Source organism: Eulemur rufifrons, chromosome 7 (genome assembly GCF_041146395.1).
Source record: "Eulemur rufifrons isolate Redbay chromosome 7, OSU_ERuf_1, whole genome shotgun sequence".
Classification (NCBI taxonomy): domain Eukaryota; kingdom Metazoa; phylum Chordata; class Mammalia; order Primates; family Lemuridae; genus Eulemur; species Eulemur rufifrons.
This window is the reverse complement of record NC_090989.1, coordinates 65077257-65103094: the sequence shown is the minus strand read 5'-3', so window position 1 is coordinate 65103094 and position 25838 is coordinate 65077257. Positions and strand designations below refer to the sequence as shown.

Below are 25838 nucleotides of genomic sequence, written 5' to 3'. Positions count from 1 at the left end.
AACCTCCAATGGTTTCCTAGCTCAGAAAAAGCTGAAGTCATTACAGGAGCTGACATGATCTTAAAGAATCCGGTCCCAGACTGCCACCACCCCATAACTGCTGTGACCGCATCTCCTACTATTCTTCCCATCAAGTCACTCACTCAGCTCCAGCCACACCAGCTTCCCTGCCAGGTGTGCTCTTCCCCTTCCACCCCTTACACTTGTGTTTCTCTCCGCACAGAATGCTTGTCTCCTAGATATTGCATTGTCCATTACTTTTTTCAGGTTTTTACCACAAAAGGTTATCTTCCCACTAAGGTTTTCTTTCTGAAATCCTACCATCCTTCTCTTGACATTTCAAATCCTTCTTTCCTATTTTGTTTTTTTCCTCCATAACACATACTACACATTTTATTCATTTATCCAGTTTCCAGTCTAGTTTCCATTATTGCTGGTTTCCATGACTAGAATGTAAATTCTATGAGGTAGGGATTTTTATCTGCTTTGTTCTTTGCCATATTCCCAATGCCCAGAAGAAAGCTTGGCACACAGCAGGAGCTTAGTGAATTTTGTTGAATGAGTGAATGAACTAATAAATGAATAAACAAAAAAGAATGACTCCAGCTTGGGCTCTCACTACATCTTTCCTGGTCTCCTGCTGGCAGTCTCTACCCCCTGTAATCAATCCTACATATCTCAATTAGTAGTGTATCTAACAAAGGTCTGATACTATCACTCCTCTAATTAAGAGCATAAGTGGCTTCCAACTGTCTGGTGAGGAAAGTACAATTCTATAGGATGGCATCAAGATCCTTCATAATCAGAATTCCCTTTTCTTTCTTTCTTTCTTTCTTTTTTTTTTTTTTTGAGACAGAGTCTCACTCTGTTGCCCAAGGTAGAGTGCCGTGGCATCAGCCTAGCTCAGAGCAACCTCAAACTCCTGGGGTAAAGCGATCCTCCTGCCTCAGCCTCCCGAGTAGCTGGGACTACAGGCATGTGCCACTATGCCCGGCTAATTTTTTCTCTATATGTTTTTAGTTGTCCAGCTAATTTCTTTCCATGTTTTTTTTTAGTAGAGACAGGATCTTGCTTTTGCTCAGGCTGGTCTCAAACTCCTGAGCTCACACGATCCTCCCACCTCAGCCTCCCAGAGTACTCAGATTACAGGCGTGAGCCACCACGCCCAGCTTAACCTCATTTCTTTACATCCCATTCTTACACCTTAATCTATAGACCAGTGCCTCTCAAACTTGAGTAATTCATGGGTCCTTCTGAAAGAATTTCTCAATGATTCTCAAGGTCACATCCAAGGACCTCAGTTTGAGAAAAACTAATTTAAGAGACTGACATCCTGATCAATAAAAATGTCCTTTTATTGTAGATGACTGGTAAAATAATTTGTATATTATAACCAAAATGGAAATAAAAATTTAAAATTTTCATATACCCTGCACCCCCTAAGAATAAATCCATGGACCCAGTTGCAGAAACACTGCTGTATACCAATGCAACTCTCTACCTATCCCAGAAGGGGCCTATGCTTACCTGCCTCCATGCCCTCCCTCCTGCCATTCCCCTACCCTGGCTCATCCTTTCCTTGACTATAGTTATCAAAATTCTACTCACCTGATCTTAAAAATGCAACTGTTTACTAAAAGCTTATAAATAAACACATATAACATACTCATAATAAAAGAGAAAACACAAGAAAACATTTTTTAGTTATAGGACTTACCTTCTTTTAAGCGTTAAGTCTGATATAGGTACACATCTTAGACCAGTGCCCAAAACCATAAGGAAGGATGTCAGGAGCACAGTTACCCGAAGACCTAAGAAGAAATAAAAACATCCAGATTATTTTCTATTTTCTCTTAAGCCCAATGGTAAGAATAAATTTTTTTTTTTTACCCTATCATACTGATGCTATATTCTAATATTATAGCTTTTCTCTATAACTTCCAACATGGGAAAAAAACCAACCAACCCTACATGCTGAAAATGAAATGATTCTAACTTTAATAGAAAACTGAAGGCCGGGCGAAGTGGCTTATGCCTGTAATCCTAGCACTTTGGGAGGCTGAGGCTGGAGGATCACTTGAGGTCAGGAGTTCGACACCAGCTTGAGCAAGAGTGAGACCCCGTTTCTACTAAAAATAGAAAAATTAGCCCGGCATGGTGGCAGGCACCTGTAATCCCAGCTACTTGGGAGGCTGAGGCAGGAGAATCACTTGAGCCTGGCAGTTTGAGGTTGCTGTGAGCTAGGTTGACACCACAGCACTCTAGCCCTCCATCTCAAAAAAAAAAAAATAAATAAAATAAAATTGAAAAGATCATATCAGGGATAAAGGAAAAAGTTCTATTAGCTTTAACTTTTCAAAATGAATGCCTACATTGTTCAGATTTAATACTAAAAAAAATAATATAATTTTAAAAGACTGGACATTTTAGTTGTTTATCTCTGATGCAAAATTTTAAATATTTTCAAATGCAAGCTAATCAAAAAAACTCTAAACTGTCCTTATTTTAAGGTGACAGATTATTGCTTTAAGTTTTCTCAAAAAATGACAACTGGCTAGCCACATATTTTATCTTACAATCAGGACAAGCTAATGCTTATTTAAGGGTCATAGGAAGTGGTCCTTTAGAACTCTTTGCTTGTTAATACAATAACAGGCTTTTAATATTTCTTGATTTATCAGATGGTTTTCATTAAGGAATGATGCTGTTAAAAATAAGCATGGCTTAGAACTTTAGAAGATAATATGGATCAGGCAGGGTTTTTTTTTCCTTTGTATTCTAAACAGAATTATTTTGAAAATGTGTGCCAGTGGTTGGTCACATAGATGAAAGGGCAAAAGAGAACACAAGAATATAAAAATAAAAATATACAACAAGGTAATAATAGACACAATATTCTATTAATAGCTATGGCAGAATATAATAGAACTCTATCTTCCTGTTATTGGAATGCTACATTTCTCTTAATACTGAATTACTGAACTAATATTATCTTATTATTTTTGGTGGCCACATCACACAGGTGGCTCATACGAAGTCTATGGCAAAGGTAGCCACATTCCTTCAAATTTCTCCCTACTCCAACATTGCCTTGAAACCATTACACACAGAGAATAGACTTAATCTGATAAATGCAATTTTTCTTTATTCCCAGAGCTTTCTTTTCTTTTTTTTTTGGCAGATGGTAGATGGTTAAATGTTTGGTTTTCAAAGTGCTTCTCTGCTTGAAGGAAATTGAAAGTCAACAAAACCATAATTATGCAGATCAAACATAGCAAGGAAAATAAACCTGAGATCCAGATCAGGGACACATGCTACATTGAGGATAATTTGTGATATGAACTGAGTTTACTTAATAATATTCTTATATAATCTGAATATGATTAATACAGTTTGGCAGAAGTAATACCATAGAGAATTGTGCTCCTTGGTAATAAGTAATACATACATACTGCACATTTACTGCTTTTACTAACAGAACACAGATTTTAAAACCTCATTATATCCACAGGAAATAGAGTGTAATTAATGAAATGTATATACACAGCCAAAAATATCCTACAGATGCAAAACGTTGCCCTTATAAGGTTACTCTGGGTACCCTTTGAGATACTGAATTGAATTTTATAGATTTGGGACGACAAGGCTTACATTCTACATGTTAATTTGTTCCTAAAGAGTTTGTTTGTACTTAAGGTGAATACACACCAAGCAAACAGTGGGGCATTGTTCATGGCCTATGGTCCAAATAACAAGGCTTCCTAATCGTTACTGCTGAAGGCTACCACACTTTTCTCCTCAATTATGCTTTTGATCAAATATGACAACATAACAGCTAATATGAACTTTTAAGAGTGAAGAAGTTTTGAAAAGCTGATTTTTCTTTTCTTTTTTTTTTTTTTTTTTGAGACAGGGTCTCTGTCACCTGGACTAGAGTGCAGTGACCTCAGCATAGCTCGCTGCAACTTCAAACTCCTAGGCCCAAGTGATTCTCCTGCCTCTGCCTCCTAGGTAGCTGGGATTACAGGCGTGTGCCACATTGCCTGGCTAGTTTTTCTATTTATTGTACAGATGGGGTCTTGCTCTGCTCAGGCTGGTCTCGAACTCCTGGCCTCAAGTGATCCTCCCGCCTTGGCCTCCCAAAGTGCTAGGATTACAGGTGTGTGCCACTATGCCTGGCCTGAAAAGCTGATTATTAAAGCAACCTCACAGGTACAGTTTGGTGGCTTTCTTGCATATTTTTAATTATTGTCAAGTGTTGCTTAATCCTGCAGTCCTCAACCCCTGGGGCCACAGAGCTCCCCTCTCCTCTGTTCCCCCTCCCCCACCCTTCTGTGGAAAAATTGTCTTCAGTGAATCTTGGGAGGAGGAGGGGACACAGCAGGAGGTGAGTGGCAGGTGAGCCTGCGAAGCTTCATCTGTATTTACTGCCGCTCCCCATCGCTCATATTATTGCCTGAGTTCTTCCTCTGCCCCCTCGCCACAGGTCTGTGAGCCTGGTCTTAGAAAACTTATCTCCTATGAAGCCAGTGCCTGGTGGCAAAAAGGTTGGGGACCAATGGTTCACTCTATCCCAGCTGACAATCAATCTTGAATAGAACGCTTTCTTCATGTTACTCATGCCTGGACAAGGCATGACTCTGTAATTCCATGTAATTAAAAAGATATTAATATCAACTCATCCAGGGAAGATACTTATGAGGACCCCAGGAGAATAGCCTTATGGGACATGTAGTACTGTTATATAAATAGACCCTAAGTGATTATGGTATTAGGATGTGAGTGCCAAAACCATCTGATGAAGTTACCATTAGAATAATTTCAGAAAAACAAACATGATTAAAAATAAAATAATTTTCTATTATAACATGGCATCCAGACACTTCAGAAAGCTTCCTTTCAAGGGATGAGATAACTTCTTTTGCTGGGGCCCCACTGGGTATAGGAGTGGAAGTATCCACAACAGGTGTCTAAAGAATCAGGTTGCAAAGTTGAACACATGCACTCGCGTGCACACACACACATACACCCTCATAGTAGAAGCATAGAAAATCCACTATAGGCACAAAGTTTGTCTGGTAAGAACACCCTTCCCAGGATCCACACTTCCAATACCTGGAGTGAAGACGAGCTCTGCTTGCTCTTGACAAGACCCCCTTCTCCCTACCCACAACACTCACAGCCTTACCATCCCAATCCACCTTGGAGATTATCAGGATTAATAACATCGTGGCTTGTTTTTCCTGTTTACATCAGAATCAAAAGATTCAAGATTCATCGGTCATCCTTATCCCAATATCCCCTAATCTGACCTTTTCTCTTCCACCTCCCCAAACTCCTGCAACTTTCTTCCTCTGTGCCTTCTGGAGTGCCCAGTCATAATCAGTGGAATTCCTACTTTCTAAAGCTCTTCTCCAAACATTTTCCCCACCTTCTTACTCCCAATGAAACCTCCTGCACGAGAACCTTGCTTCCCCTGCCATTTTTCAGATCATTGCTACTCTCTCTGCCCAAAAGCTACCCAAGTCTTTTTTCTCTCCATGATTTTAAGATTTTCTCTTCATGACTGGTTTTAAGCAATATGATTATGACGTGCTTTGGTATAGTTTTCTTCATGTTTCTTCTGCTGGATTCTTGAATTTCTTGCATTTGTGGGTTTATAGATATCAAGCTTGGAACTTTTCTGTAATTATTTCTTCAACTTTTATATTTTTTTGCACCATCCCATCTCACTCCATGCCCTCCCCCATTACCAGAGCTCTTCTCCATCTGAGAATCCAATTACATGTTTATTAAACCACTTAAAATCGTCCCACAGCTCACAAATGCTCATATTTTTTTGTTTGATTGTTTTTAGTTTTTATTTCTCTGTGTACCACGGTGGATAGTTTCTATTGCTATACTTTCAAGTTCACACGGATCTTTTCTTTTGCAATGTCTAATCTATGAAATCGTGTCCGTATATTTTTTTCATATCAGACATCGATTATATTTTTCATTTCTAGAAGTTCAATATTGGTCTTTTTATGTCTTCTATGTCTCCCTTTAACATGCTCATGCTTTATTCTATCTTCTTGAACATATGTAGTATGTTTTCAGAGGTTTTACCATTCCAGCTATTGGGAATGTGAACTATTCCTAGCCTTTTGTGAACTATGGAAGCTGTTCTGTCTGCTCCTTTTTGGTGGTCCTTTTTCCAGTCTTGGGTAATTTCCTCATGTGTATTTGCTGACCAGCACCCTTTTGAAGACACAAGGGGAACTCTGTGGAGATCCAGAACTTTTTCTCTGAAGCTTTCTTCTCTATGGTATTCTACCTTAAGAATTCTAGCTATGTTGGCCTCTTCGAATTCTGAACTCTCATCTCCTCAACTCAGGAAAACTGCTGGGCTCTGTGTGGGCTCCCCATCTCTGTGCTGCTGCCTGGAAATTCTCCCCAGGTAGTAAGCTGAGGCAATCGTAGGGGACATGGTCCTGTTCTGTCTGTTGTCTAATGTCTGAAAACCATTAATTCATATATTTTGTTTGAAATTTATTTACTTAGTTTCATGTATTTTTATTTTTCATTTTTAGTTCAGATGAAAGATAAATCCAGTTCCTGTTACTCCATCATGACCAAAATAGTCTTTGGTCTAATTTTATTTGACTATAATTCCTACTGCTCTACAGACCACCACACACCTGTCTCTAGGTCATTCACCTTTACTGCTTAAAGATGTCTTGGCTTATTATTACTACTTAGGGCACTACTCCTTTCATAAATCTGGTTAATTCAATATCCAGATGATCTTTTCAATATCCTGGCCTCTCAGTTCCCTGACTTCTATTCCATGATCATGTCCTCTATCCTACCGCAGCTGTCCACTCTCTTGGTTATACTCTGACCTTATCCTTGCCATAATTACATCCATGTCATAATCTCAATTTCAAGTATTGCATTCCTCAACTACCACCTCTTCTCTTTCCCACTCATTCCCTCCAGTACTCTAACAACAACAAATTCTTGATCCAATAAGGAATGGCAATTTTGAAGCCTACTACTTTTCTCCTCCACCTTATGTGTTTCCTTTTCTCCTTTACCCAGCGTAGATTGTATGAATCATTGTTATTATCACTCTCTACACAACCCTCCACTCTTGGCCTGCACGTTGTCAGTCTTACTCACCTGGCAAAACTGCAACTCTGGTTACATCTCTTTCTCTGCCAACTCTGCCCATGCCTGCACTTGCCCGGCAGAGCAGGCTGGAGGAAAACATACAACCATGCTGACTGATCTCACTTCAAATTAATGATCAATCACTTAAAGCAGGCCCTTCATGCTGTGCAACAATCTACTACAATTACCTAGTCCACATGTTTTCCATTTTCCTAGAAAATAGTTTCATAACTTATCCTCTCTCCAATAACTGCTCCCCTATCCTCACTTTTCAGGTGATCATTGTTTCCTATTTTCTGAGAAATACAAGGAAAGATAACATCCATAGCTCTTGCTACCCACCATCTGCATCTCTATACTTTTCTTCTGTTATACTGAAGAATTAGCTGTCAATGCTTCTATCTAAGGCCAACTTGTCTACCAGTGCTCTAGAGGACTGCATCCCATCCTGCCTGTTCAAGGACATGGCTACAGTGGTTCCTCCCTCTCTCTCTAGCATCATCAATTTTCTCCCTTTTATTGGATATATTAGGATACTGCATTACAAAGACACACTTTAATATCACTTACTTAAAAAAAAACAAACAAACCTCAGTAGCCACATTTCCTCTAGGACTGCCCCCTTTCTCTTGCTGCCCTTTATGGCATAACTTCTTGAAAGAAATGTCTACAGTCACTATCATCAATTTCTCTCCTTACATTTAATTTTGAACTCTACACCACTCCAATGAGATGATTGTTTTAAAGGACACCACAGAACTCCATAGCAATCCAAGGCTTTATTCTCAGCCCTCACAAGCTCGTTCTTTCTTATCTCCCCAACCTCTAAATGCTGAAATGCCCCTGGCTCAGTCCTCTTCTCTTGCGAAACTACACCCCTCTCCACGGGTGATCTTACCCAGTCCCATGACTTTAAATACCATCATAGGCTGACAACTCCCATATTTGTTGTGCAGACCTCTCCCTGAACAACTTATTTGTATATCCAACTGACAGTTTAATTTGTCTACTTGGATATCTAATAGGCATTTCATATCCCTGATCTCCATGTCATCTGCTCCCAAAATCCTCCTTCCACAATCTTCCATATTGCAGTAAACTGAAGCTCTATTCTTTATCCCAATTACTAATATCAAAAAGTTGAGAAACATCTTAGACTGCTCTCCTTCCTTCAAGCCCCACACCTGATCCATCAACAAATACTGGTGAGTCTACTTTCAACATATATCTGCAATCTAACCACTTCTCAAATCCTCCATTACTATCACCCTGTATGGAAACCATAATCAGCTCCCATCTGGGTTATGCTACTAGTCTAACTGGTCTCCCTGTTCTCAAGGTAATAGAATAGTCATCATTTTACTCTTCTACTCAAAGCCTTCCTCACTCCTTAATTGCCAACATCCTTACAATGGCTTACAAGGTCCTGCATGACCCAGTCTCCTACTGCCTCTCTGACCTCATCTCCTACCACAGTGTCTCTCAGTGGCTCAACTCCGGCCAACAGGCCTCACTGTTCTTTCTTGGATATGCCAAACAAGTTTAGAATCTTTGTCTTAGCCATTCCTTTTGCCTAAAACAGTCCTGTCCAGAAATCTGACATGTCATGCATCCTTTCTCCTTCAGGTGTTTGCTCAAACACACTTTAACAGTGAGGCTTTCCCTGACACGCTATATAAAGTATAATACCACCCTATCACATTCCTGTCCTCCGTTACCCTTCTTTATTTTTCTCCAAAGAATTTAACACCGTCTGACACACTAAATATTTAATTTTATTGTTTCCTGCCTGGATCTCCTCACCAGAATGGGGTTCTGCGAGAGTTATATCCTCAGTGCGTAGCACACATTTGGTTGCTATCTCCTTGGAACTTTCTTCAGTTGCTTCTAGGACACACTTGCTCTTGGCTCTCCTGTCTCCTTGCTGGTAAATGAAAAGGGGTGGGAAGGTACAAAACCCATCTTAGGAAGATAATTGGTCTTCTATGCTAAGTTGGGAGGGGCCTACAGCGGCATGAAGGCTAGACAACTAAATACTCTCTAGGGAGCAAGATATTTCAGTACCTAGGGAGGCCAAGAACTTGTTTTCTATGTGTGCAGATAGGACAACTGCAGCAGGACAGCCAACATATGAAAGTGTATTAGCTTTAGGCTGGGCATGGTGGCTCACACCTGTAATCCTAGCACTTTGGAAGGCCAACGCCAGAGGATTGCTTGAGGCCAGGGGTCTGAGGCCAGCTTGGGCAATATAGCAAGACCCTGTCTCTACAAAAAATAAAAAAAGAAAGTAAGTGTATTTGCTATTTTGTACTGAAAATAAAAACTACCTCCTAAAAGAGAGAATTTTTAAATTTATTTTTTATTGCTTCAACCAATGGAAAATATAAAATTGAATTCACCAAGTAGTCACAGAAATTATGAAAGAACTTAATTTATTTATTTTGTAAATAAGTAGTTTCTAATTTATCTGGCAATGGATATTAGATTCAATTATAATAAGGGCAAAAATTAACATTTTTCTATGATAAAAATAAGGTGGGCTAAATTTTGGAAATAATTTTGAATAATGCTCCTGATAAAAAGAAAAATAAAAAGAAACTCCAAAATAGCATTTTCCCCTAAATTTAGCCAACTTTGTTAAGGAATGACCAAGGAATCGTCACACAGTGGAAGAGACTTAAGAAGAAATGACAGCTAAACATAATGGGGGACCATAGGCTGAATCTTGGAACAGGAAAAAAAAAAAAAAAAAAGACGTTAATGGAAAAACTAGTGAAACCCAAATAAAGTCTATATTTTAGTTAAAAAGTAAACAACAACAAAAAATCCAAAAAAGAAAATCTCCATTCAGTACAAGAAGCCCTTCCTCAGCACCTAACACACAATCTCTGTGTAAATTCTTGTTCTACCTGGAAGTTCTACACCAGTCAAGACACACCTTTCCAGGGCTGGATATCTTTAATTGTTAGAAAGGTTCTTCCTTGTATTGCTTTGAGTTATATTCCTTTGTAATGTCACTCAGTCTAGTTCTTCCTTCTAGAACTACACATAAGTCTAATTCCTCTTTTACTTGATCTTCACATATTCTGCCTCAAGTTTCTTTTTGAAGCTTGACATATCCAGTTCCCTTCATCTCACAATTTGTATGCCCTTTATCATTCTCACCACACAACCTTTAAAGTACTTCAGTTTGTCAAATGGCCTTCTCAAGATCAATGCTCAAAACTAAAGAGTATGTAGAGCATTTCAAACCATTTCTCTTCTTGCTTTGGACACTACACTTCTATGCCTAAAACCATCCTCTTTATTAGCAGCTACATTACATTGTTGATCATTAATGAATTCACAATCAACAATTCCTTAGTCTTTTTCATACGAATTCCTATGAAGGAACTGTCAGGAGGGGAGGAGGGAACATAGTTGTTAAAATCATCCTGCTTTTTTATTCTCTTAATAACAAATCATTTGGTTGCTAACAATGTGCCCAACAATTACAGTTCTATCCCTACCTACCCTGGCCTTTTGCTATGGTCTGAATGTCTGTGTCCCCCTCAAATTCATATTTTGAAACGCTAACCCCCAAAGTGATGGAATAAGGAGGTGGGGTCTTTGGGAGGTGGTTAGGTTATAAGGGTAGATCCCTCATAACTGGTATTAATGCTCTTATAAAAGAGACCTCAGAGGGATTCCTCGCTCCTTCCTCCATGTGAGTACAATGAAAAGACCACTCTGTAGAAAGCAGACTCTCACCAGATACTGATTCTGCCTGAGCCTTCATCTTGGAATTCCCAGCCTCCCCAACTATGAGAAAGAAATGTCTGTTTTTTATAAGCTACTCAGTTTATGGTATTTTGTTATAGCAGCTCCAGCAGACTAAGACAACTTTCCAAATCTGACTAAAGAAACTATTTCAACAAAACATATAAAAGGCTGAACACAAACTATACAAAGTAATTGCCAATCATTATCCAACCAATAAATCTAAAATCTTGAACCACAGCCCCTTGAAGGTAGACCATCACTACACCAATCATTCGCTTATATTTACATGGTATAATTTAATGCCTTGATTCTCAGCCCTGTGACTTTTTTCCCCCCTCCTCACAGAGTCACACTGGTAACTGGTAAAATGAGATGTCCAGGGTACCCATCTATGAAAGAGAGTCTTCATTCATCTGCAAGCTTTACCTGGGAGTCATAAATCTCAACTGAAAAAGCCACCTACTCATTTACACACATTTTCGAGCTGCCGTGCACCACCTTCCAGAAACCAAAGTGTCAGACTTGAGTTTCCCAATAGCCCTTCCTGGGCTGGAGTCACCTATTACACAAAGCCAACTCATAACTTCCTTACACCTGGGCATCATCAATCTATTTTCTGACCTCTCACCCTAAACATCCCCCAACACCTTTGAAGTCAAAGCATTAGTCATTTTGGTCAGGTGTAAATAATATACACAGCACGTGCATACGGATGCTCTGATGTCCACAACATGCAAAAACTTGAACATTTCGGGATCGCTTAAATCCCTGATGTTGCATAAAGGGCCTTGATAAAAACATAAATATTTGCAAAGCAGCCTTCCCATAGTTGTCGCTTTGGGGACGCAGGGTTCCTAAGTCAGGAATGGGATGCCAGCAACATTCCGTCACCTCACACAACCCCTAAGACGAAGCCAAGGGAGGCAGCTGGCAGGCCTGGAGTGCAGGCAGGCGCCGGCTCCCCAGGAGTGACAGCACTGGCCGGCGCTCCCCGACCCCTCACCTCTCTTGTCCAGGAGCCACATGAACGCGAAGCAGGGCAGGAAGCCGATGGGGCCCCAAAGCACGAGCAGCGCGATGTCCCAGCTGGAGAAGCCGTAGGCCTGGCGCGCCGAGTTCTGGATGGGGCCCCAGGTGTTCCAGACCAGGCCCTGCGCGAACGCGAGCAGCGAGAAAAGGAGCAGCACCAGCCAGCGGCGCCCATACACCCGCCCGGGACCCGGGGCCGCCGCAGGCAGCGCCGCCGCCGCCGCCTCCCGGTTTCTCCAGGCAGTCCCTGGCCCAGGCCCGAGCCCGGGCCCCAGCAGCGGCTGCCGCTCCTCCTCGCTGCTCCAGCCCGAGCCCATGGCGACCCGCCGCCCGCTGGGCCGCTGCCCGGCGCAGTCTGGGTCACCGCCGACTAGCAGCGCAGAAGTGGCCGCAGGAGCGGGAGGCGCAGGTTGCTGTGGTTGCCCTCAGCCTCCCGGCCGCGCCTGGTGCGCCTGCGCGGTCCGAGCCAACGAGCGGGGAGGCGGGGCAGCTTGCGAGTAGGCTGGGATCCTACCTCCCTCCCTCGGTGGCCGGGAAACGCTGGCGAGAAGAGAAGAGCCGGGGTCCCGGGGGACGGTAGAGAGGACTTGAAATCACAGGGAAGAGCGCGCCTGAGCCAGGGAAAAGGGAACTCCTAGAAATACTGTGTTGGCGGAGGTTGGGCAACGAACCCTGGGGTTGTTGGAGGAAGTGCCCAAGTTAAATCTTGTATCCAGTAATTCGGTGACCTCTGGTCACTTAACCTAATGCTTGCTTCCATTATAGGGGGAGATAAGGTAAGATTGAAGTGTAGTGGAGTCTCAGGGGACGGTCTTATGAAAATCATTTGATTTCTATGTACAGTTAGTACTGCCTCGTTTAGTTTTTTTTTTTTTTGTCTTTACATATCCAACGAGATTATAAACTAGCCACTTTCATTAATATATTCAAAAAATATAATCTTTCTACCCATTTCGACTGTCACTTAATAGGCGAGCAATAAAAATATGTTGATTAAGGTTGGAAGATTTTTGTCTCAAAGTGACAACGAAACTAAAATTTTAGTGTCTCCACTTATGATTTTGACCAAAGAGTAAACAAGGAGAAAGGTGGAGGTTGTTAATCTCTTCATCAGGCAACTGTTTATTTTGATATACAAATCCAGAAGCCTTGACAGCTGTCGATCAGTGTCCTTGAAAACCTAAGTCAAGCAATCTGGCTTGCCTGGCTCGGGAAATGAGTCACAGGGAACGCAAAAGATCCTTTGCCTGAGGTTCGTATTCCCGGCAGCCACGAAAACCAGATAGAGTCACGTTGCTGCCAGAAGGGCAAGAGAGGTGGAAGAGAAGGATGAGCTACCCTAGTGTTCGAGGCTGGTAAGAGCGGCTGCCCTGTAAGCGAACGCAGAGACCCACCCTACCGCCCGGAGCCCCACAAAACAGCAAGCCACCCCTAAAAGTCCAATCCTGTTGGGTGGAGAAAAGCCAAGGCGGAAGGGAAGGAGCTGACTAGAAAACCAGAAGCAGCAGAAACGAAGCTAAGACTGTATGAAAAAAGGCTTGAGTTCTGGGGAAGGTAAAAAGCGCCACAACCCAGACCACGTGCTAGCATTTCAACACCGGGGGAATCAAAACAAAGCTACGTGCCCCGCCCAGCATCCGTCACGTGACTTCCATGTGAGCCGGCGCTTCCGGGGGAGCCCGTGGGAACGGCGGGTACTCCTTCCTGTGGTGCCGCTTCAGACCCGGGGTCTGGCCCCTTTTCTGACCCCACTCCGACCCGCTCCACTTCGGGTTCCGGCGGAGCCCGCCTCCGGGTAGCTATGGCTGCAGGCTCGGGGACGACCACTCATCTGACTTCTGCAACTGGAGCTGGATGGGAGGAAGGTAGGTGCCAGATTGAGGTCAGACTCTGCGTGCAAACCCGGTGCCAACTGACCCTCTTGGCACCGCTCATGTGGCTGTTTTCCTTATGCCCATCCCAGATTTCTCTGGTGTTGCGTTAGGCCATGAGGAAAATTATGTATTATCTAGTGAACCTGGCATTTCTAGAATTGTGGCATCCAGATTTTTGGTCGTTGTACAGTTCTCGTATCCCCGTATCTTATGAGTGCTGTTTCACTTATAGGGGTGTTTTGAACGTCAGAGTGGATTAAAGTTACACTGGTAAAACTGGAGCCACCCTTGAGGTAAATGGAAGTAATCTGTGACTTGTGCAGACAGGAATTATGAGCTTTGATTCGATTCCAGTAGACCCTGGTTTAGCGAGTAGGTGAGGTTTGGAGGCCCATGAGCCTGAGATACTCTTAGAGTTCATTAATGATTGCTCCGTGCGTGGCACTGTTCTGGATACTGCCACGGGATCCAGAGACTTTTGAATGTTTATAACAATGCCTTGTGCTAAGGAACTTGTATTGAGCAAAGGAGCCTAGAAAGGAAAAAGAATGACTTAATATGTGGGCACGTGATCTGTACCCTCTATAGTACACACTGGGTGAGGGCTGTCGCTAGGAGAAAGGATCCTAATGGGGAAAACGTAAATTCTTTAAGGAGGGAATACTTGCTATGGGCCTTTCTTTTTGTTTTATTTAATGTTTTTTATATATTTTTTTTATTTCAGAATATTACGGGGAAACAAACGTTTAGATTACATATATTGCCTTTGCACTGCCCAAGTCAGAGCTACACACATGCCCATCTCCCAGACTGCGCACCTCACCCATTAGGTGTGAGATGGGCCTTTCTGAGAGGATTTGTTAGTGACAAACTCAGGTAGTGGTGCTAGGCGCTCAGGAAGACAGGGAGCAGAAAAGTGCAGGATAGATGTCTTTGGACATCAAATAGTTTGCCTAGAGGGGGAGATACCCATACCAAGTAGAAGAAACAAATTATAACTTCCTACTAAACGACCCTTTCTCCCAAGGAGACAATTCTTGAGCTTAATCTATACCTCCAATTCGTTGATTCTTCCATTTTCTGCCCACTGCATGCCTTTATCCAGTTTCGAATGCATGTCATAGTTTGACGTTGTAAGCTCTCCCTTGGAAATAACTATTCTCCGGTCCCTCTCTGCATTTTATTCTGACAAAACCTTTACTCCAGACAAATCCAACCTTTTGCCCTCTTTGAACCTGCATCTACATGGCTGAACTTCGGTGGAAAAATCCTGCACAAATTGATGACAGTATAAAATGAAAATTGCCAGACTCTTGAATATTCACTCAGTATGGGCCTGAGATACTTCTGATCTTTGTTTCTCCAGTAACGATTCCCCAAACTCTGTATAACCTCTCTCCATCTCTTACTTTCAGCTGACGACTTTGCAAGTCAGTTCAATTCTGCATCTAATCTACTTTTTTCCTCCTTCAGTATCAGACCCTAGTCCAAATCATCCACATTTCTCACCTTAACTACAGCTATGTCTTCCTGACTTGTATATTTCCTGTCTTTTGCCCCTTTAATCCCTTCTCCATTCAGCAGCAAAAAGTGACTCTCTGCTATATAAAATTCTTCAATGAATTCTGTTGCACTTAGAGTAAGACCCAAAACTCCTAACCATGGCCTATAAAAATCCTTGGTCTGAGCTCTGCTTATGTCTTTAGCAGCTTCTCTTGTCACTCACCTGCCTCCTGCTTTTCACAAAGCTGGTTTCTTAATCTTCCGAGACCTTACCAGACCAAACTAAAGCAGTCAAGCCCCCCCCCCCCCCCCCGCCCCCCGCCGCCAGATGTTCTATAATATAGCATCCTACTTCTGTCATTTTACTTATCACAATCTGTAATTACTTCTTTATTATTTGTTTTTTCCATTAAGTACCCTGAGGGTACCATAATGTGCCCAGCAGCAAGTACAATGCCAGGGACATAGCAGGCACTTAATACATATTGGTTGAGTGAATGAATAAGGGAACTCCATGCCAAGTCCAGAGGCAAGAGGAGAAAGCGTGGCATGGTCCAAGAACTGAAAGAAGTTGGTGTAGGGGGTGGTGAGAAAAGAGGGATCTTTCAGGTCACTTTAATGCCCAGTTAAGGAGTCCAGGCTTTAACACAGTGGGAAAACTTAAAAAACTTTAGGCAGGGGAGTAACATGATCAAATTTGGTTGTAGGAAGGTCACTCTGGCTGAAAGGGAAGGCATAGGTTGGAGGGGAAAGACGGGAGGACAAGCTACTTATTAATCCCTCTGAGCCTCAATTTCCTCCTCTGTAAAATGTATGATTTTTTTATTTTTTAATTTCAAAATACTACAGGAGTACAAACGTTTTCATTACATAAATTGCTTTTTATACTGTTAGAGTCAGAGTTACAAGTGTGCCTAAAATGCATGATTATTGTGAAAATTAAAGATACTATGTGTAGATTATCTAGCATAGTGTCTGGCAAGAATTAGGTATTCAAGAATGGTGACCATTTTATTAATAGAAAGTGCCAGCCTTGGTGACTAATTGATGTTGAAACAGAAAAAAGAAATTACAGATGTTCTGTGACAGAATACTTTGCCTTAAATAAGGCTGATGTAAACAAAGGTTAAGAAAAATATACACATTAAATAAATTCAAGTGAAAGCATCGGTACATTCAGTACAGTGATGAATATAACGAGAGTCATAGAAAAGTTCATTTCTGAGCAAACTTACTATCACTGCATCATTAAAAAATATTTGAATGCACACTGTAAACAGGGAACTTTCTCATTCAGTGAGGTAGAAGACAGTCCTTACCCTAAAATAGCTTATAAATATCATTTTCAGGGAAAAAAGACACAAATAAAAAGAATTGCAGTGTTAGATATATCCACAAGGTAGGGTGCAATTAGGTGGGATATAATACTTAATATTATATGTATTAAGTGTTCTGGGGCCTAGGAGGAGAAAGAACTAATACAAATTGGGTTGATTTGTCCTTCTTAGGATAATTTCTTAAAGATTTGGTGAGGTGAGGCTAGCGTGACGTGAAGTGAAAGCCCACAGCATGTTGGGTTGGAGGGTAGGGAGGAAGGTGAGGAGACTGGTTCGACTAGAGTGGAAGTGGTGACAGAGAACACAAGTAAAAAGGAAGAAGATTTGTCTGCTAAGTCCAGAGAAGAGGGGGTGAAAACAGAAAAGGTGAAGTGAAGAAGAGGAACATCATGGGTTTCAGTCTTCTCAGAAAAATAGAGCAAGGTACCACAACAGTGAGAAAGTGGAGAGGGGTATTGGGGATTTTGAGAGTGAAGAAGGTCTGGAATGGCTGCCATAGGGTGGAGAGTGATTAGGGGACGTCAGTGATTGGGCGCAGGAGAGGGTAATGAGTGGAGGTGAACATAAAATCATGGAACTGGTCCCTTTGTTTTGAGATTGTTTCTGGTTATGCTCAATAGCTCATTATGCAAAAGTAGAGAAAACAAGTAGTTTCAATGAAGTTTCATACATCGCTAAAAAATGAGGTGTGCCATGGCATCAGCCTAGCTCACAGCAACCTCAAACTCTTGGGCTCAAGCGATCCTACTGCCTCAGCCTCCCAAGTAGCTGGGACTACAGGCATGTGCCACCATGCCCGGCTAATTTTTTCTATATATTTTTAGTTGTCCGGTTAATTTCTTTCTATTTTTTAGTAGAGACAGGGTCTCGGTCTTGCTCAGGCTGGTCTTGAACCCCTGACCTCAAGAAATTCTCCCGCCTCAGCCTCTCAGAGTGCTAGGATTACAGGCGTGAGCCACTGCGCCCAGCCAAGGTGTGAATTCTTACTCAGTTATCCAGAAAACATTTATTTAACTTCATTTTATGGCACAAGCACTGTGCTGATCTCTAGGGATATAAAAGTAAGAGGCTTGCCTTCAAGGATGTGTCTTTTCTTTACTTGAAGTATCAGCTTGGAAATTATTTAAAACAAACATGAAGATACTTATTGTTAAGAATCAATCATTTATTTTTTTCCTTTAAGATTTCTAGATCAGAAACAAAAGAATGAATTTAAATTCTGAATGTGAGATGTTACTTCCAGGATCATACACTGGTGGAAGCATTCAGTGTAATTAAAAATTGCAGTTCTTTGAGTCTGATTCTGTCTTTTAGACTCAGTTTATTATATTTCTATTGGGCTTTCATATCTTTAGTTATAGCCAGGATTATGTCTTGATGTATTCTTAGTATTCTTCCAGCTTCTAGAGGAAATATCTCATTCCAGAGTTGTGTAGATTGAGTTTCATGTGGAGCTGACATTCCTATGTAACTCAGTTGGAGACACATATTCTCCATGTCATTTTTGTTCTCATTTTAAAAAGAGGTGGAGGGCAGAGGAATGTAAAGAAAAGCAAAAACCTATATAATCTCAAAAAGTTAAAAAATTCCCATGCTAGAGCACATGTGTAATTCTTAATGTAACTAAAATACTTTGTATTTGGTAATGACAAATATTAGAAAAACAGTACTATTGAATTTTTTTATTGTGGTAAAAACACGTAACATTTACTATGTTAACCATCTTTAAGTGTACAGTTCAGTACTGTTAAGTAGATTCACATTATTGTGAAAGAGATCTCCAGAACTTTTTCAACTTGCAGATCTGAAATTCTGTATCCCCATTAAGCAATAACTTCCCTTTTTCCCCTCCCCTCAGTCCTTGGTAACTGCTATTCCATTTTGAGTTTCTGTAATTTTGACCACTTTAGATACCTCATATAAGTAGGAGCATACAATATTTGTCTTTTGTGACTGGTTTATGTCACTTAGCATAATGTCTTCAAGGTTTATCCATGTTGTAGCATGCAACCACATTTCCTTCCTTTAAAAAGCTGAATAATATTCCAATGTATGTAAAAACATTTTGCTTATCCATTCATCCATCAATAGATGTTTGGGTTGCTTCTACCACTTGGCTCTTACAATAGTTCTGCTATGAACATTCGTGTGCAAATATTTCTTCAAGACCCTACTGTTGAATATTTTTAATGAAAAGTAAGATGAAATAATTTATTTTGTGTTATGGAAAATTAGAGAAAGCTAGAGTTAGATAGAAACATTTTAGTAGAAATTTTGAAGGTACTTTGGGAGTATTGCAAAAACCTTTAGGAATGGTTGAGACACCACTCCTTCTAGTGTTAATCACACTTAAAATATAGATGAGTTTACTTTTCCTTGCTTTAGGTTTAAGACCAGTATTACTCTTAGCACTCTGGGAGGCTGAAACGGGAGGATCGCTCGAGGTCAGGAGTTCGAGACCAGCCTGAGCAAGAGCGAGACCCCCGTCTCTATTAAAAATAGAAAGAAATTATTTGGACAACTAAAAATATATATAGAAAAAATTAGCCGGGCATGGTGGCGCATGCCTGTAGTCCCAGCTACTCGGGAGGCTGAGGCAGGAGGATCGCTTGAGCCCAGGAGTTTGAGGTTGCTGTGAGCTAGGCTGATGCCATGGCACTCTAGCCTGGGCAACAGAGCCAGACTCTGTCTCAAAAAAAATAAATAAATTAATTAATTAATTTTTTAAAAAGACCAGTATTTTGAATTTGTAAGTATTATTTATGAGCCATTTTTTTTATTTCAGCATATTATGGGGGTACAAAAGTTTAGGTTACGTATATTGCCCTTGCCCTCCCCCACCCCAGGTCAGAGCTTCAAGCGTGTCCATCCCCCAGATGGTGCGCATCGCACTTATTATGAATGTATACACCCATCCCCTCCCCCCACATCTACCCGACACCCGATTAATTTTATTCCTATATATGCTCTTAGGTGTTGATCAGTGAAACCAATTTGATGGTGAGTACATGTGGTGCTTATTTTTCCATTCTTGGGATGCTTCACTTAGTAGAATGGGTTCCAGCTCTATCCAGGAAAATACAACAGGTGCTATATCACCATTGTTTCTTATAGCTGAGTAGTACTCCATGGTATGCATATACCAAATTTATTAATCCACTCAGGTATTGATGGGCACTTGAGTTGTTTCCACATCTTTGCAATTGTGAATTGTGCTGCTATAAACATTCGAGTACCAATGTCTTTTTTATAGAATGTCTTTTGTTCTTTTGGGTAGATGCCCAGTAATGGGATTGTTGGATCAAATGGTAGGTCTACTTGTATTTCTTTAAGGTATCTATGAGCCATTTTTTGAGAAGATAAATTTTCTGGGCTAAACTGGGCAAGTTATAAGTGTAAGAGGATGGGAAGAAACTAAAAGGCTCATGAACCCTTTGGTAACTGTCCAACATGTAACTGTCTTAGGTGTCCAGCCTGAACCTTCTTGGGTGTTCACTACCACACCAAGTATTGATATTGACAAGGTTATGTCATGGCAGCCTCAACACTAACACTTGTGGTTTCTTCAGTGGCAAGGACCACCTTCTAGACCTTGAAATTCAAAGGGTTTATGACTATTTGTCATTTTGCTTAAACATTATGTTGCCTTTCAGGAGAATTTTCTTAGTTTTTATTGACATTTTAAAATAGTGGCTACAAAATGAAAAATTGTTTTTGCTGTAAGTTTTACCGTTCAGTCTTTAGTACTAATACAGTCATTTTGTTAGATAGTACTTGCATGATCCCATCAAGGTTTTTCTGACATGGCCCAAATGATCATTATTTTTTACCCTAATATCTTCCATTCCAGAGGTTTTAAAATTTGTTATATGTATATGCAATAGTTGTCTGGTTGAAGAAACATGATACACTTACATGTATACATTCAGATATGCTAGGACCCAGTTTTTAATCTATGCTGTATTGCTAAGGTGATTCTCTGTATTGTAATTTGTGACTTACTTTTATGTCACCTTCTGAAAGTTTTTTAATATCTATAATTTTTCTGTTAAATTATATCTGACATGAGAGACAAGTTCATTTCAATTTCAGGATCTTTGTCTTTGTTATAGTCTATCAGTATTTGGAGAGTATTCTGGAAACTTGGTAAATGTTCTTTATTCTCATCTTAAATTCTAAAGCTCAGATACAAATCCAGGCCAGGTGTTAATTGACTGAAGCCAGATAGCTAGCAAATTTAGAGAAATTAGGTTTCAAATTATCTTCTACTTTGCATTAATTAAAAAAAAAAACGGAGAAAAAGGCAATTGGCTTTTCAATGGTGTTTCACTATCTCCAAAGAATTAGATGTAACTAAGGCTGTAATAAATTGACTGAATAACATGTTACGATTGGAGGGAGAAAAGACTATTGTGCAACACCCAGATCACTAATCTGTTTTTTTCAGCAGTTTCTGAGTCATCTGGTTAGAAATTGCTGCTAGCTGCAAGTTTAGACCTAAATACACTTATCCTTTAAAGGCTGTTAAGGTTGCTTCAGAATTTTTATAGCTCTTTGCAGTTATTCCTGGCGTGGAATGACTGGGTGCATCCCTAGGCTATTTAATTAATACGGTGTAGCATTGCATTCTTCTTTAAAGGAAGTTGTAATACTTAAGTTTGTTAATTTAATGTACCAGTTCATTGTTGAACTATCAGAAGCGAAATTAGTTTTATCTCACAACCAGCTGATTGTTTTATTTCACTGATGGGCCTGCAGTGCTATAAATATGCTAATTTCCTGATATGGTGAACACCCTATTACTCTTGTTTTATACATACTTTATATACTTTAATTCATTTAGCAAATATTTTAGCATTTAATATATACTAGTCACTAGGCCACGTGTTGCCTCAGCATATTTTAGTGTTGAAAGTCTCCTGTTAAATAATCTCTGGGAGGCCTGGGATTCTTAGATCAGATCATTAAATAAATTTTTTAAAAAATTTAACATTATGTTAGATTAAAAAAAATTTACTTCTTTGGAGCTGTTTTGTCAAAACAATACTCATTTGTTATTGTTGGCCTGTGTATGTATTTGTGGGAGGCTAACCAGATACATCTACCCAAATATGAGAACCAGAAACCAAAGCCATATGATCTATTGGCTCTGATATAAGATTAGTAGAATAAATAAATCCATACCCCAGAAGGACTGGTGCTTTCATCTTCTCTGCCCTTTAAAGCTCTGGAAACAAAATGTTTAAAGGTTGAATATTTTATAACCTTAGAACCAAAAGAATGCTACAGTGGGTCAGACCAGGCATGATTCATCCAGCCTAAGCCACAGAGCACTTTATAGGGATAATATGGTTGTCCTTGAAAATGACAGTCTCAGAAGACAAGCTATTACACTAGTTATAAACTAAAAAGAGTCCTGACTATGAGAGTTTATTTTTTATTTATTTATTTATTTTTTTTTGAGACAGAGTCTCACTCTGTTGCCCGGGCTAGAGTGAGTGCCGTGGCGTCAGCCTAGCTCACAGCAACCTCAAACTCCTGGGCTCAAGCGATCCTCCTGTCTCAGCCTCCCGAGTAGCTGGGACTACAGGCATGCACCACCATGCCTGGCTAATTTTTTCTATATATATTTTTAGCTGTCCATATAATTCTTTCTATTTTTAGTAGAGATGGGGTCTCGCTCTTGCTCAGGCTGGTCTCGAACTCCTGAGCTCAAACGATCCGCCCACCTCGGCCTCCCAGAGAGCTAGGATTACAGGCGTGAGCCACCGCGCCCGGCCGAGAGTTTATTTTTTATGTAAAAGGATTCAGGAGGTAGAATTTTACTGGTGGTATTCAGTAGCACAAAGATTGACATCTCTGCATTCTTTTGGCCAAGTTTTGCAATTTCCTGAGCCTTTCCTTTGTCTCTCCTGATGGCTAACCGTTATGTCTGCTTTTCAGGCAGCAAATAAGAGAGGAGGACAAGGGCAAAAAGGCTGACGCAGCAATTTCCAGGTATATCTCTGCATCCAACTGTCTGCAAAGGAATCTGGGAAATACAATTTTTGGGTCACTCCCCTTGCCCAGAGTTCTGTTAGTAAGGAAGAAGAGAACGGGTATTGGGTAGGTAGGTGTTAAAGAAATAATTATTCAGTGATACTTGTTAAAGCATGATAAGGAAGACTTTACTCAGGACCATCAAGATAGGTATAAGGACTGCTGCAACAGAGTCTTGCAAGTCGGGGAGAAAGGTTAGGCTCAACTCCAAATACAGCATGGGCAAGTGGGAATTTAGAGCCAAGGAACAGTATGGGAGTTAGTGGATAGAAAATTACTAAGGCAGAACCAACCTAACAGGATTCTTGCTGAAGACAGGCCAGGGTGATCAGACATCACCTGGAGGTTGCTGGAGGATGAAGAACCTGGTCAGATATCAGGGATGCTCAGATATCAGTGATGGGGGTGGTTCTTGCTAAAGTGACTTAACAGAGTTCTTGACTGGGGGCAGTGGCTCATGCTTGTAATTCTAGCACTCTGGGAGGCTGAGGTGGAAGGATTGCTTGAGCTCAGCAGTTCTAGAACAGCCTGAGCAAGAGTAAGACCCCATCTCTACAAGAAATAGAAAAACTAGCCAAGTGTGATAGCACACGCCTATAGTACCAGCTACTTGGGAGGCTGAGGTAGGAGGATCCCTTGAGCCCAGGTGTTTGAGGTTGCAGTGAGCATAATGCAGTGTAATATGCCACTGCATTCTACCCAGGGTGACAGAGTGACACTCTGTCTCAAAAAAAAGAAAAAAAAAAGTGACTTAGCAGAGTTCTTTGCTAAAACTGGATTTTACAAGGTAGTGCACAGATGGAGCTAGCAGAAGATTCACAGCCTGACTGAAGTTTGTCTGAGGAAAGAATCTTTGTCATAGGCAACTAGCAGTCTCCACTGCAGGTGTAGCACCCACCCCCACATACACATGCACTGCCCAAAACATTGCTTTCTCCCCAGAGCACACATGGACTATTATCTATGAATTAATCTTAAGCTTTCCTGAACTTATTTATCTTTTCAGGTTATATTTTGTCTCCTGAGTTTCCAGCCCTATTTAGGTGGCACACTTTTAATTCTCTGGAAATGAGATTGTGCGGTAGAAAGAGGACTGGCCTTGGAATGAGAGGACCTGATCAGTTCCAGTTCACCTGACATCTAAGCTTCCATTTCTTCCTTTGGATAATGGAAATAAAATACTTTCTCTGCCTGTGTTTTACAGGCTTCTTTTAGGATCAGATAAGCACTTTTATTTTAATGTATATTCTAGTACATTGTAAACAGTAAGGCATTGTACAATTAAATATGTGGTGGTGTTATAATGCTCATGTTCAAAAATCAAACTTTCTGTCTTCCCAACAGAATGAGCTGTTGCTCCTGACTTTTTTTTATGGCAAGTCACCAAGTCTAGAAACCTCAATCTTTTGGCTGCATCCAACTCTCACCCCACATCTCTGGTTGTCTCTTAGTATTTCTCCATCTTTACCATCTCCGTCTTCCTTACTGCTCCCCTTGTTGTTCAGGGCCTCATTAGCACACTTCTCTCTTGGCTATTACAGTAGCTCTCTGAGTCAATTTCAGGCCCTGCTTTCCCTTCCCATCTCACATCTGTACACATTTCCACATAGCCTTAATTCCTATTTTTAATGGAAATAATACACTGTGAGATTGCTACATCATAATTTAGTAAATATTTTTCTTCCTTGGGGCATTTATATTTTCAGTTGTTATAATGTGGTAGTAGACATTTTGTGTGTATGTGTATACTATATATAATATATATGGATATGTATATAGCTTATGATTTTGTTCGAATAAATTCCTATAACGTGAGTTACTGGGATAAAGGATGGTTCTTTGAGACTTACGCTTTATTTTCCCAGTTGTTTACCAAATGATGTTTCCAATTTATATGCTGTGAACAACACTATACTGTATATCATGAAGGTACCATTTTTCATAGTGTAGAGGATCAAAATATGCCATCCCAAAATTTGCTCCTGTGGCATATTGATTATTTTGAGTTAAAGCCACTGAATAACAGCAGACGCAAGAAGGGCACTCTGACCTTCCTTTTTCTTCCCAAAAGCAGGAGATAAAACTTCCAAGTGAAAGTTGCCCTCCCTGTGCCGGGAGAAAGGAAGACATCCTTATAACCAGAGACGGGGAATCAAGGATGAGAGAAATCTGTACAAACAAACCGTGTTAAACTAACCCTTATCTCCAAGTCGCTTTTCCACAATTAACTGCACTAGCCAATCCCTTTGTCTTTGTCACGTTTGCAAAATTTTCTACTCTTTGTTCAACTTAGTATAAAAGTGTTAGGCTCTGATTGCTTCTTTGGGTCTTCATTTTTCTTGTGAGGGCTCCCATGTACCTGTGAAAATTACTAGATAAAATCTGTGTTAATGAACAAGGATGTTCCTCAGAAAAAAAAAAAAGAAGAAAGAAAAAAAATTTATGTTAATTTTCCCCTCTTAGCCTGTCTCATGTCAGTCCCAGGTCCCAGCGGAGACCCTAAGAGGGTAGAGGAGAAATTTTACCTCCCCCACAATGGTGTAGCAAAACTTTAAAAATATATAATTAAAAAAATGTGGCATGTTCAATTTCATACACGTGGGATCCAGGCACACCAAGTCCAGGAAGATTTGTTGCATTGCAATCTAGGTAACCTTGTACTGAAAACATTTATAGGCCAGTGTGTATAAGTACCTTGAATGTAAAGTTGACATACATATCAAAAGTGAAAAAAACAAAAAACAACCTTCCCAAGGAAAAACAGAAAATTGTATTTCTGGTCACATAATATGTCGTTTACAGGGCCCTTCAACATGTAAGGGTCACTTAAAGGTAAACTTGGGGCCTCTTTCACATTGAGACCTAAGGGTGCTGTCTGTGTTCCTCACTCCATGTATTGCTATGCATTTTTCCCTCTAGCATCCACCCTGACTGATCTCCTCACTTGGGAGTGATGACTGTGTGGAAGATAGCAGATTGTTCTCAAATGTCAGCTGCAGAGGGTTTATAGCCTGCAAACTTTCACTGAGGGTTTAGGAAAGAATTCCAAATTTTTTTTTATTTGAGAAAAGATGCTAAATTGATTTAAATTTTCATTTCCTTTGAAAACAAGCCTTACGTTTAGACAAGCACAGATTAC

At 40.6% G+C, this 25838-nt stretch overlaps 2 protein-coding genes across 3 annotated transcripts in view; one reads left to right on the top strand and one right to left on the bottom strand.

Annotated features, from left to right (window-relative positions):
• SLC49A4 (solute carrier family 49 member 4) overlaps window positions 1-12307 on the bottom strand; it is a 70286-nt gene extending 57979 nt beyond the window's left edge. The window contains exons 1-2 of the mRNA XM_069472705.1: window positions 11921-12307; window positions 1718-1811 (exon numbers count right to left, since the gene is read on the bottom strand). Coding sequence (XP_069328806.1) covers window positions 1718-1811; window positions 11921-12263 — 437 coding nt within the window. The 5' untranslated portion in view covers window positions 12264-12307. The remainder of the gene's footprint in view (window positions 1-1717; window positions 1812-11920) is intronic.
• A 1293-nt stretch (window positions 12308-13600) lies between these two features.
• HSPBAP1 (HSPB1 associated protein 1) overlaps window positions 13601-25838 on the top strand; it is a 48518-nt gene continuing 36280 nt past the window's right edge. For both annotated transcript variants that reach the window (XM_069472704.1, XM_069472703.1), the window contains exon 1: window positions 13601-13811. In XM_069472704.1, coding sequence (XP_069328805.1) covers window positions 13748-13811 — 64 coding nt within the window. In that variant the 5' untranslated portion in view covers window positions 13601-13747. The remainder of the gene's footprint in view (window positions 13812-25838) is intronic.